This window comes from Myotis brandtii, unplaced genomic scaffold, assembly GCF_000412655.1.
Source record: "Myotis brandtii unplaced genomic scaffold, ASM41265v1 scaffold46, whole genome shotgun sequence".
NCBI classification, from domain to species: Eukaryota; Metazoa; Chordata; class Mammalia; order Chiroptera; family Vespertilionidae; genus Myotis; species Myotis brandtii.
The window spans coordinates 1,566,432-1,580,405 of NW_005367587.1; the positions used below are offsets into that span (position 1 = coordinate 1,566,432).

At 42.9% G+C, this 13,974-nt stretch overlaps 1 protein-coding gene across 3 annotated transcripts in view; it reads left to right on the top strand.

Annotated features, from left to right (window-relative positions):
* The window catches only part of GAP43 (growth associated protein 43), a 109,592-nt gene that overhangs the window by 64,264 nt on the left and 31,354 nt on the right, over positions 1-13,974 (top strand). For 2 of the 3 annotated variants that reach the window (XM_005875315.2, XM_005875317.2), the window contains exons 2-3: positions 5,513-5,573; positions 6,611-7,220. In XM_005875315.2, the coding sequence (XP_005875377.1) occupies positions 5,513-5,573; positions 6,611-7,220 (671 nt within the window). The remainder of the gene's footprint in view (positions 1-5,512; positions 5,574-6,610; positions 7,221-13,974) is intronic. The other variant, XM_005875316.2, reaches the window with a different exon arrangement.

The following is a 13,974-nucleotide window of genomic DNA, read 5'->3' on the forward strand; positions in this document are numbered from 1 at the left end:
CCTCCCCCCCCCCCCCCCAGGTAGCCAGCGAGAGGTCGCAGCCTCCCTACCTGGGCGCCGCAGGAGGTTGGTCACCGCTACCCACCCTTAGTTTCCTGTCCCAGCCCGGGGCCTGGCCCTGATTGGGTGATCAGGGTCTGCCCACTGCTGGTTGCTGTTTGTGGGCGATGGGTCAGGGCTGAGCCCCCCACCTGGCTCCTTCAGCATCTGGGAGCCAGGCAGTGGCCCTGCCCACCACCACTGGTCACTGTCTGTGGGGCGATCAGCGGGGCAATCAGGCCCCCGCTTGCACCCACCTCGGCCTGGCATCGCCTGCTTACCTGCTCCACCATCTCACCATGGTTCCGCTCTCATCAAGGCCCATTGGGGCTGGCAGCACCTCCACTGCCGCCCACTGCTGGCGCCACATTGCCTGCCATGTTCTGCGCTGCCCCCTGGTAGTCAGCGCACATCATAGCAAGCGATCAAACTCCCAGTCTCCCAGTCGAACTGCAGGTCGAATGACCACCTGCATATTAGGTTTTTATTATATAAGATGTATAATTTGCATATTAGGCTTTTATTATATAGGACGAGAGGCCTGGTGCACAAAAATTTGTGCACTCAGCAGGGGGGGAGTCCCTCAGCCTGGCCTGTGTCCTCTTGAGTCTGGGACCCCTCGGGGGATAACCACCTGCTGGCTTAGACCCATTCCCCAGGGGATTGGGTCTAAGCTGGCAGTCAGAAATCCCTCTGGCAGCCCGGGAGCCCTCGGGGGATGCCCAGTTGCCAGCGGGGAGCAGGCCTAAGCTGCAGTCGGACATCCTTAGTGCTGCTGAGGAGGCAGGAGAGGCTCCCACCACCACCGTTGTACTGGCAGCCATCAGCCTGGCTGTGACTGAGCAGAGCCCCCCCAGTGGGAGCGCACTGACCACCAGGGGGCAGCTCCTGCATTGAGCGTCTGCCCCATGGTGGTCAGTGTGTGTCATAGTGACCAGTCATTCTCAGTCGTTCTGCTGTTAGGGTCAGTTTGCATATTACCCTTTTATTATATAGGATAGAGGCCTGGTGCATGGGTAGGGGCTGGCTGGTTTGCCCTGAAGTGTGTCCCATTTTGCTGTTAGGGTCAATTTGCATATTACCCTTTTATTATATGCCTGGTGCATGGGTGGGAGCTGGCTGATTTGCCCTGAAGGGTGTCCCGGATCAGGGTGGGGGGGTCCTGCTGGGGTGCCTGGCCAGCCTGGGTGAGGGGCTGATGGCTGTTTGCAGGCTGGCCACAGCCCCTTCAGGTTAGGGGTCCCCCCTGGGGTGCCTGGCCAGCCTGGGTGAGGGGCTGTTGGCTGTTTGCAGGCTGGCTAATTTCCTTCAGTGTGGGGGGTCCCCACTGGGGTGCCTGGCCAGCCTGGGTGAGGGGCTGAGGGCCATCTGCAGGCTGGTCACGGCCCCCAGCCACCCAAGTTCCCAGTGGAGGCTGGCTGGAAGCAGATATCTGGGATTTTTTTGTCTTCTATAATTGAAACTTTCTTGCCTTTAGTGGAGGCCACAGCCAGCCAGGGCAGGCAGGAAGCTTGGCTTCCTCCATCACTGGGGCAACAAAGCCTCCTGCTTGCTCCAGCTCCGTGGCTGCCGGCCACCATCTTGGTTGGGTTAATTTGCATATAGTCTCTCTGATTGGCTGGTGGGCATGGCTTGGGGTGTAGCGAAGGTTAGGTTAATTTGCACGTTTCTCTTTTATTTGATTAGATGCCTTACTCCACAAGATGGTTAGAAGATCAGGTGTCTGCTGTGAATTCCTGGTAAATTATTGATTGTTAAAGCACTATGCACTTATTTTAACAAATAACATTTAAAAAAGAATCCTGTGTGTTCTGTGTGGGTAGATACTCTATTCATCTCAGTAGAGTGTCTATAGTGCCTTGTATAGGCACTCAGTATTGTTAAATAAGTAGATAAATGAGAATGTTACAAGGGTGCTTTATGGATTGTCTGCTATAAGAAAGACCAAGTTATTCCAGGTCACTGAAGCAATAAAATTGGACTTGGGTTGGGTGGGAGAGGAGAGGACCTGAGTTCAAATACCAGTTGAGCCACTCACTCACTTTGAATTGAGGCAGGTACCTTTTCAGGGCCAGGATGGCTGTTGTTTTTTTTTTTAGAAACTGAAAGGGCTGTGCTAAATGTACTGACTGATCTCTGGTTTCCCTGGGCTCAAAAGTCCTTTGTCTTAGATACAGTCTTCTGTTTCTTTTGTTAAAAATATGTTTTTATTGATTTTTTAGAGAGAGAAGAAGGAAGAAGAGAGAGGGGGAAACATCAATGTGAGAGTGAAACATCTATCAGCTGCCTCCTGCACGCCCCCTACCGGCATGTGCCCACAACCTGGCATGTGCTCTGACCAGGAATCAAACCAGCAACATTTTGGTGCACAGGGCAACTGAGCCACACCAGCCAGGGTTTCTGTTTCTTATTGAGAAAAGTCAATTTGGCCTGACATCTTGGGGTTGCCCCCACAGCTAGTTTTAGGGAAGGTTCTCTTCTTCTTTCATCTCTCTACAAAATACGCTCTCAGTCCAACTACTTCTAGTACTGTGAAATGAATTAAACCAGAAAATAACCTCTAGTTGAAGCTATATTAATAGAATCAATTACATATTTTTTAAAAAGACACACACACACACAATCTGGCACTGTCTAGCTTATGACCCAGTTTTTATTTAAAATATTTTTGTTTCTAGATGCCTCTGTTCAATCACTTAAGTCTGACCTCGTAGGCTGATTTATCCCTCCATTTCCCTCCTCCTTCTGTCCTCTCTCCTCTCCTCTTTTGTTTTTCCTTTCTTTTTCCTCCCTTCCTTCCCCCTTCTCTTTCTATCCCTGTCTCCCTCTATCTAAAATATTTGTAATAATTGTCTTTTTCCAACCAATCTCTAAAATCCAGTTTCCCTAAATCTCTAATGACATCAAATGGTCCCGCCTGTTCCTCCAGGTAGAGCTACATGCCCATGGAGGACTTTGAGCACCTCTTTGGGTGTATCAACCCATCTTGGCACCTACCTTTTACAGAATAATCTTCACCTCTCACTTCTAACTCAATCTTTCATAATTCTCTTCCTTCCTGCCTACCCCTTATCTCTTGTGTTTCTTAGACTCCTGGATTGTTCAGGTGAAACTGGTCCCACAATCTTGGCACCCAAGTCTATTCTGTGCCTTTCTAAATAATCATTTCAACATAGAGGCTGTGTACAGAAGCTTAAACACTAATCATTTGGAAAGGTAAAGTGGCAGATGATCAGAAAAATTGAGGTGGGAACAAAGGATTGAGTAGAGCTCTTCCTTTATCCACGTAAAGTTTCTTTCTTTATATCATGCAGATTCCCAGCTTCCTTATTTGATTGTTTTCCAGCTTTTCAAGAATTTCATCTCCTTCAATTTATGTTCTGAAAAAAAGGGGGGGGGCTCTAAAATTGTAGCTTTCTTGAATCACTAGAGGGTCTTTTCTGCACACCTGCCCTCTCTGAGATAATTGGTTTGTGTACTTCCCAAGGAGCAGTATTTGTATTAAAGAACCACTTGGCATCAATGCCCAAGTGCAGATGTCCTGTCATATAAGATGGTGCCTCATTCAGAAAACTCAAGATAGAGTAAAATAAATTAACAGCATCTCGGCTCCATGCTCCATTCACAACTGTTAATTTAACAGGGTTATGCTTCCATCTCTGAGCAGAGAGCGCCTGGCAGGGACAGCTGCTCCCGTGCCCCAGATTGTGCTGTGTGTCCCAGTAGGAGTCTTCAGGAGCAGCAGGAGAGTGGGAAGGCGGCAGTGCATCAGAGAACTGAGCAGTGCAGCATCATGGTCCCTGGAGGAGGGAGCAGGCCGGGCCTATACAAAGTGCTTTTTATTTAGTCCTTCTTTCTTTGTGTGGCTATACACACAGTTATCTGAGGAAGAAGTAGTTTTCTTGGATTTTACTGAAAAATTGTCAGTCCTGCTTTTACTGTCATATATAGCTTTTCAAAAATACTTTTGTATATCCACTGCACATTGATGAACTTACCTAACAACAGGCTCATATGTTTGTCCAAATTATGTCAGACAGGCCTACATCATGATTAGCTGGATCTAGGTCACTGGGGCAGAGCTGGTATGACAGGTGGAAAACATACCACTGTGTTGGCCTGCTGTAGCTTACTCCTAAACTAGAGCAAAGGCCACGGTCAGGCCAAAGTCAAGATTGAAGCCAACCACAGGATTCAGTACATAATAAGCACTCTTTTTGTTGTTGTTAATCCACACCCAAGGATATTTTTTCCATTGATCTTAAGAGAAAGTGAACAGAGGGGGAGAGATAGAGAGAGAGAAACATGAATATGAGAAAGACATCATTTTGTTGTCTCCCACACCCACCCCAACCAGGCTGGGGATTGAGCCTGCAATTGAGGTACATGCCCTTGACCAGAATCAAATCTGAGACCCTTCAGTCTGCAGGCCGGTGCTCTAACCACTGAGCAGAACTGGCTAGGGCAGCACTCTTTTACTATTATTATTATTTTAAATGTATTTTTATTGATTTCAGAAATGAAGGGAGAGAGAGATAGAAACATCAATGATGAGAGAGACTCATTGATCAGCTGCCTCCTACATGCCCTCCCACTGGGGATCGAGCCTGCAACCTGGGCATTTGCCCTTGACCGGAATCAAACCTGAGACCTGTTGGTCCGCTTAATCCACTGAGCCAAACCAGCTAGAGCTATTATTGTTTTTTTTCATTGATGAACTTACCTAACAACAGGCTCATATGTTTGTCCAAATTATGTCAGACAGGCCTACATCATGATTAGCTGGATCTAGGTCACTGGGGCAGAGCTGGTATGACAGGTGGAAAACATACCACTGTGTTGGCCTGCTGTAGCTTACTCCTAAACTAGAGCAAAGGCCACGGTCAGGCCAAAGTCAAGATTGAAGCCAACCACAGGATTCAGTACATAATAAGCACTCTTTTTGTTGTTGTTAATCCACACCCAAGGATATTTTTTCCATTGATCTTTAGAGAAAGTGAACAGAGGGGGAGAGATAGAGATAGAGAAACATGAATATGAGAAAGACATCATTTTGTTGTCTCCCACACCCACCCCAACCAGGCTGGGGATTGAGCCTGCAATTGAGGTACATGCCCTTGACCAGAATCAAATCTGAGACCCTTCAGTCTGCAGGCCGGTGCTCTAACCACTGAGCAGAACTGGCTAGGGCAGCACTCTTTTACTATTATTATTATTTTAAATGTATTTTTATTGATTTCAGAAATGAAGGGAGAGAGAGATAGAAACATCAATGATGAGAAAGAATCATTGATCAGCTGCCTCCTTCCTGCCCTCCCACGGGGGATCGAGCCTGCAACCTGGGCATTTGCCCTTGACCGGAATCAAACCTGAGACCTGTTGGTCCGCTTAATCCACTGAGCCAAACCAGCTAGAGCTATTATTGTTTTTTTTAAGGAAAGTTGCTGCATCATTCACTGTTGTATTTCCCCAGTGCTCCAGAGTTAAAGGAAGGAATTCACGGAGACTATAAGCAACCACATTGGGGCACCATGGTGAGCAATGGAGCTATATGGAATTTGGGTACTTGCCCATACTGTATATTTCTTTCCATGAATATACCTTCTATGCCTATCCTCTGATTTAATTTCCTTGTGGAAAAAAGTTATATGCAGCATATTATGCTGTAAATGTTGCATCAAATGATAAAAAAAATGTATATTTAGTCTCTTGCTTTTAGTCCTAGAATGACTCTATCAGTAATAACATAAAACTAATTTTAGGTTTAAATTGCTTTGGGAATAAGAAATTGTGATTTGGTGAATATATACCACTTTTTCAAAAGTGGAAATGGTGTTTTTCATTCTCATTTTTTTAAAAAAACAAGAATAACAGCCACTTTCTGTCTTCAAATTGTGAAGATCTAGTGTGTTGACTACTAATGTTGGACCACACACAGGGGAAAGTAGACATCATTGTGTGAGCAGCACTCTGAATTATAACATTTTAAGCAAAGCCCCAAAGCCCTGAACTCCTTTGCAGTTGTACAAAACCCTGATAGAATTTGTTGTCTAAACCTCTACCATACTCTTTGCCCTGAATCTACTGATTTCTTGACCAGACTTGAAATCCTGGGGAGGGGGGTGGACAATACACACAGACTTTTCCATAATATTTTTAAATGTGAAGTTTTGCACAGAGTTCCTCTCAGCAACCCTGAAAAAGCAATATCTGTCAGAGCTCTTTGATTAAAACCTAGAGTGGATGTGATCTGAGTAGCCAAGGTACATCCATGGAATGGCTGGTTGAAGTTTGGCAATACAGAGACATGGAGCTGGGGAAGGAAAGACATATAAATCCATGCCAGTGATTCTTCAAGGCCAAAAGGATGTGTTTTCCCATAAAATAATGTGTTTTCTACTCAATTCTCCACCATGAAGAGAGAGGAGGCTTAATTTGAATTTCCACAGTATTGTTGATGTCTGTGCTTGGCACAGTACAAATCATTCAATAAATATTTGTTAAATGCTATGATCTGAAGGGAAAAAGCATCAATTCATCTCTCCCTTTCCCCCCCCTTTTCTCCACAAAGGTTGAAAAAAATGATGAGGAGCAAAAGATCGAACAAGATGGCATCAAACCAGAAGATAAAGCTCATAAGGCCGCGACCAAAATTCAGGCTAGCTTCCGTGGACACATAACAAGGAAAAAGCTCAAAGGAGAGAAGAAGGGCGATGCTCAAGCTGCTGAGGCCGAAATGAATGAGAAGAAGGATGACGCCCCTGTTGCTGATGGCGCCGAGAAGAAGGAGGGAGAAGGTCCCACTACCACTGAAGCGGCCCCGGCCACTGGCCCCAAGCCCGAGGAGGCCGGTAAAGGAGGAGAAGCTCCCTCCGAGGAGAAGAAGGGGGAGGGCGCCTCTGATGCTGCAGCAGAGCAGGCAGCCCCCCAGGCTCCAGCCCCCTCAGAGGAGAAGGCCGGCTCTGCTGAGACAGAAAGTGCCACTAAAGCTTCCACTGACAACTCGCCGTCCTCCAAGGCGGAAGACGCCCCCGCCAAGGAGGAGCCTAAACAAGCCGATGTGCCTGCTGCTGTCACTGCTGCTGCTGCCACCACCCCTGCTGCAGAGGATGCTGCCACCAAGGCAACAACCCAGCCTCCCACGGAGGCTTCGGAGGGCAGCCAAGCCGAGGACAAGATAGGTGAGCTACTGTGAGGGTCAGAGGCCACGGGTGGGTAGCCCATCGGGGTCTTTAGGAAAGCCAGGCCACCTGGGCCATCAAGGGAGAGGGGAATGTCTAGAAGGTGTTTTCAAGAAATTAAGAAAAGCTATGCTTACATCCCCAAAGAGGCAGGACTAAGAACTAACTCTGGCCACTTATATTCCCAAATGTCTCCAAGCCTGAAGGAGAACTCTGGCAGGTAGCAGCCAGGACTAGGAAGATGTGGCAATTACCTTATTAATAGGATTGGCATAAACAGGAAAGCTAGGTAATCTTAGTTTTAAAAAATATGTATTCTATGTGCAAGATAGACTTTAGTTTAATAAGTAATTACTGAGGCCACATATATTTTATGGACAGGAATTAACTAATGTTATTATTTGGCTTTAGGAAGTGCCTGTTATGAGTACAGCCAACTCCTTATTGATTCACATGATCTAGTTTCTGAATTGCCGGCAGCAAAAACATAATCTCAGACCACCTTTCCCTTATCCCACAATATGTTACTGGGCATTCTCCCCACCATCAATTGATGAGTAGTGTGCGTATGCTCAGAGAATGCTAATCATGACAGTAATCGGGGTCAAACTAATTAGGAAAGTAAGTCTATTAATGTTGCCAAAAACAAAAGAAAAAAAACCCCCAATATAGAACATGTTGTGAAGTTAAACATCAATTATCATTTTATTATAGAAGATGCTACTTTCTGCCATATGCATAAATAATTGAGGGTTGACTGTGATTACAAACACGTTCTGGATTTGCTTTGGTTTGAAGCTCTTACTTGAATATTGGACTGTTTTCACCGTTATTGCCAAAGAGACTGTGCGGAATGAAAATAGAGCATTTCCAAAGCAAGATAAATTTAACAGACCTTCACCCCTGGGGACTAAGACCTGTCCCTCACCCCACCCACCCACAGTGCTGAAGGAGGCCAACAGCCTCTATGGTCTTTCTCCAGCCGAGTATGACTCATTAACACCTTTCAGCCCCAAAGACCTTACGGGTTAAGTTGTTTCTGTACCAGTTTAAAAAATTGGGTTTATTCCTTTAGAACTTCATGGACTTAACTAACCATGATGTGTCCAAGGACCCAAACTCGGACTGGCCCACACTGTGTCCTTGGGAAAGGACCTGCTCCATGAGAATGCTCTGGGAAATGTTTGGCATCTGCCTGTTAGATTGAAAAAGTAATTATTGGAAATTTGCCTTTATTCCCATCCCTCCAAATTAGATACTGGAAGATCGCAGATGATTATTCAAATATTTTCAGTTCTGCCTCTTTTATCTTGCCCCAAAATTCTGGAAGAAGCCAGATTATATTATCATTGTTATTATATCAAATGCCTCTTTCTATCAGTGATTCATTTTAAATATTTATTCTAAATACATACCTTCCCCAGGGGCCAGACTTTGGGGTTAAGAAGAAGAGGATTTTTTTTTTCCTGGACAAGGAAAGGCATGTGGTAAAGAATATGGTGTTGGTTTTATTTTACCCAGAAAAACAAACCACTGTTAACTACTTTTCTTTAGGTTGAAGATTTTAGCCTCAGTTATGATGGCTGGAAATCATTTTGCATATGACAGACTACTTATTACATATTTTCAAACATTTTAGAAATTAATCACGCTTTTAAAATATAGAAAATATTTGACATTGCTCAGACCATATTTTTAAACAGGGATTTCTAAAATTGTGAGCATAGACAGAAAGACATGATGTGATTTTTAGGTATATGATCATGATGTGAATTAATAGAATGACTGCTTGGATCAATGAAAAGTCTAAAATATAATATATCTTAAGAACATTTACATGTATTATTTTTTCAAGTTATGATAATCCAAATGAATTAGTATTTTATGTAGTACATGCTCAATAAATGTCAGATATTGAATAAATGAGAAGTGACTAGACTTAAATTATAGATCATTTGTTCACTTATTCATATAATCTTCCTGCAACCTTGCTTAATCTACACGTATATTTGATTAAAAGTGTGTCTGGTCAGTAAAAAGCAAATAGAAATCATCCTCTGCCCTAAATTTTATAAGTTCTGGCTGAAGAATATCTCAGTTGGTCTGATTTTATTATGTGCATTGAAAAGTAATTGAAGGTGTAGGTAAAGTTCAACTTGAGGGTAATTAAAAGGCAAATTTATTATTGTTTCTGAGCTGCAGCTAAGTAGTGTCCTCTGGGTTGGATCCTGAAATGCTGCCTGTAGTTTTCTTTGGACTGGTGTATCTATTAGTCTTGCCTGCTGTATGTGACAAGCACAAATTACCCAGATGTGGTGAGTTTCATGGAATCACAGAAACTAGAGGTGACAAGGAGATCTATCACAGCATCTCGAACCCAAATTCCCAGGGGCCCTGCACATCATTTTCTTCTATCTTCCATTGGATTATTTTCCAATCCAGGTTAAAATAACAACATTTCCAATTGGCCTCTCCTGTTTGGAAATGGATGCCTATTTTGGGTTGCCTGGAGCGGTGTAGAGAGAGAATCTGAGAAAGTGAGTGGGGTTGGGGCAAAACAAGTCAAAAGAGAGAATTCAAGACAATAATTTGGTCAAAACTTTTACACCAAATCTGATCACTGCTTTAATATACAAAGAAATGCTTTGTAAATTATAAATATGTAGTTTATTTTACCCCCTTTAAAAATTATTTATGGGTTTGTTACAGGTGGATGCCATTTACATTAGGACCTTTGGAGTTGGGTTTCTTTTAATCCTTCAACTATATCTCCCTCTCTTTGCTTTGGCACTCTGCCTGCCCATTTCTCAACATGCTTATGACCATAAGGTTTCAGTGTGTTCCTGATGATTATTCCTTGGTAGGAGGAGGAGTGTTCAAGGCACCTCTGGGACACTGCCCTCCTGCAGCCATGAGGAGATAACCAGCAAGCCTCCTTCGGTGATTATGTCATTGGTGTCTCCTGAACAGTGCAGTGTGCCCATTGGGTTCTCAGCGAAGGAATTCTGTTATGTTTCTTCTACCCTTGGCAACCTATTGACTTTCTCCAGTAGAAAATTCTAAAATTTCTGCTGTGGCATATTCAGTGCCATAGTATTACCAAGATAACACATCTCAGTGGCCAGAAATCAGAGATGCTGACTGGGTGGCTACCAGGGGGTACTTGACTGATATTGGTAGGAAGTGTAACCCGAGTTATCCTAGATTTTCTGTGTTGATCTTGGTTGTATTTTATTTTCATGATCTTTTTACCCCTTTCTTTTTTTTTATTACCTCTTTCTAATTGGGATCATTAATAATGATCTGGAGAAGAGCATAGTTTAAGAATGGTATTTGCCATTATCTGAATAGAAAAATTAACTTAGTGTGTTCCTACCTCTCTTTCTCCTTCCTTGTTTGCTTCCTTCCTCCTTCCCTTCCTCCTTCTCTTTCTCTCTCCCCTTCTTCCTTCCTTTTTTTCTCCCATGTGTATTAACTTTTTACTGTGCTAGGGCTCGGGGGTCATACAGATAAGTAAGACAGGGCTGATCTTAAAGACTTCTTATTTGGTAGTGGGGTTGGGATAAAGTTCAAGGAGTGATGTTGAAAATGTTTACAATAATAATTTCAACTCAATTACACTCTGCAAATAGGTATGGAGTGCTTCTTTATGCCAAGGCACTGTGGGACATAATAGGAATGAGATGGTGCTTCTTGCAGTTTGATACATGCTATAAAAATTTCTACATAATGTGTGTCTCTATAGCTAAATTAATAGCCAAAAGAATGAATGCAAAATGTATAGTTTCTGGAATGATAATTATTTGTAAGAAAGTAAAATATTCAGCCCATATTTCTGTATTTGGGGAAATTCTTTATGTTCTCCCGAATAATGTTTTTCTAACCAACGATAATATTTTTATCTCTCCAAAAGCTAGATCCTCTTCCACCGAGCTCTGTGTTAGATATTAGCTTTCCCAAAGATATTTACACTTCTTTGGCAGGGTGCCTCATAGGCGGTTTTGATTTGAAATGTGGTTTTAACCACTTCCCAAATTTATAAGCCACTCATAAAGAGCAAAAATTTGGATTGTGAGAAGTCCATAAATGCTGTCTATAAAACATGGGCACTCTGTCAGGTGCTCAGTGGCATGGAGCTTAAATACTGTTGATTATTAGGCTTTTATGGCACACTGTTATATTGCTAGAGTAATCATTTTTATTGGCTTTTCTTGACAATAATTCAGTGCCTTTGATAATATTTTCCTTTCTATTTTTACATTCTGAGAATAGGGGCAAATGAAATGGGTATTGTGCCCACGAGCACAGTCAAACAAAACAAGGGTCAAATTGGTAGACCTCCAAATCCTCTCCTTAACTTCAGCCCTGCAGTTCTTTACCTCTCTTTTAAGGTGTTGTGTTTTCATCTCAATTCTTGCAGTTTATCTTATCAGTTGTGATATTTTTTATTATTGTTGGGAGATATCAATCAGGTCTTTCCTCAGGCATTCTCTGTCCTGCATGCACAGTAAGATAATGCAGAGGAAAGAAACCTTGGACTAGAATAAGGAGACCTTGATATTTCCACCCCGCTGTGGGATCTTAGGTAAGTCACTGCTTCTGTCTGGTCCTCAGTTGTCTCATCTTCAAGAAGAGGGGCTAGAATAGTTTGATTTTAAAGTTTTTTTCAAGGTTTAAAATACAATGTTTCTATAATTGGTGGTCCTTAATGAGCATTTATTAAGTGGCAGGCCCTGTGCTAAGTGCTATGTGGGGATTATCACGTTTAACCGTCATGACCACTCTATGGTATAAGTACTATAATTTCCCCATCACTTTTCACAGATGAGGGATCTGAGGTTTAGAGAGATGGTGGCTTCTAATCATTGTCAATAGCTAGCAAGTAGCTGCACCAGGAGCTAAACCTTGACAGCCTGAGTACAGAGGCAATCATTGAATTATGAAACCACAAGTACTATTCTGGAAGAAGCAAAGACAAGAGTTGTCTAATAACCCCAACATGTGTTCTGAGAACATTCCCTCATATGTATAATTGGATACTAAAGACTCACATTTGCAGTATCTAAACATAGTTCCTGGTCATAATGCCCTCAAAGCCCCATCACCCCAAAATGATTGGGACTATTAAACAAGTTCTGAGTCATGGGTTCTTAGTTTGGAAATCTTTCAGGTACTATTTTGTTAGGCCTAAGAAAGCTGTAGAGATCAGTTGAAATTCATGGTTCTTCAGAAGACTACTACTGACTCCATTAAACATGCTGGGATAACTAAAAATTGAAATTTTTAGGTATCAATCGGTTGAAAGTAATTTTATGTATTTGAGGTGATACCTACCCTAAATTTGGCTTAAAGGAATTATTATCTTATAAAATTCTTGTTCATATCCCTCCTCCCTTCTTTGCAAGTACATTTGCAAAGGACTCTGACACCTTTATATTTATAACTAAAATGATATCATGAACTTAGTAGGGCAGATTAAGAGCAATCACTGTCTCAAATTAAGAAATGCTGAGGAGACAAAAGCTTAGAGGAGATGTATTTTAGAGTCAAGAAATCATATCATGGGGCCTTTAATCCATTTTTTTCAAAGCTCATATTAAATAACTACTATCCTATCTAATGAAAGAGCAATATGCAAATTGACCATCACCCCAACACACAAGTTGGCCGCACCCATGTGGCCAAAGATGGCCGCCACAAGATGGCTGGCAGGGGAGGGCAGTTGTGGGTGATCAGGCCAGCAGGGGAGGGCAGTTGGGAGGGATCAGGTCTTAAAGGGAGGTCAGTTGGGGGCGATCAGGCCAGAAGGGGAGGGCAGTTGGGGGTGATTGGGCTGGCAGGAGAGCAGTTAGGCATCGATCCGGCTGGTAGGGGAGTGGCTAGGGGTTGATAAGGCTGGCAGGCAGAAGCGGTTAGAGGCAATCAGGCAGGCAGGCAGGCGAGTGGTTGGGAGCCAGCATTCCTGGATTGTGAGTTGGACATCCTTCAAGGGGTCCCAGATTGGAGAGGGTGCAGACTGGGCTGAGGGACACACACTTCCACCCCCCACCCCGTGCACGAATTTCATGCACCGGGTCTCTAGTTATCTTATAAAGAAGAAAGTAAACAGGAAGACATGTAAGCGACTCCTGCATTTTTAAAGTGAGAAAACTATATTTAGAACTGAAAATCAAACAATATTTCTGAAAATGCAGAATATGTTTCAGATACTAATGCATACTCATCAAATTTTTTTTCTCTCCACTCCACACACACATACACACACAATCCCGCAAGGATTAGAAGGAGGAGGAGAAAGAACCAAGAGTAGCAAGTGTTACACAGTCAGTCCATTTGGCTAAACATGGAGAGAAAGCAGAGCACTCAATCTAATGGACTAAAAGCATTGAGTGGTCATCACTTTTATTTTGTTCAGGTAATGATAGCTTCATTAAATAAAGAATGAAAAGCTTTCTATAACCATACATAAAAGGAAGGAAAGAAGGAAGCCAATGTTGCTGTTTAAAGCTACAAGACCTGAGCCCTTGAAGATCTCCCAAGATTATATGGTTTACAGCATGCATAAGAGGAAGGTTTGAAAGGATGTGTAAGTTTTGCCAGCTCTCTTAGTCATATATAAATTTTGTGCCATAAGAAAATTACTGAATTAGATGTTGAACCTCAAACCAATTCATATAATCAAGAAAATTTAAATCCCTTCATTCTTTAAAAAAGCTTTAGCCAGTCATTGATCTGACAGCAAAGAAACTTGGCT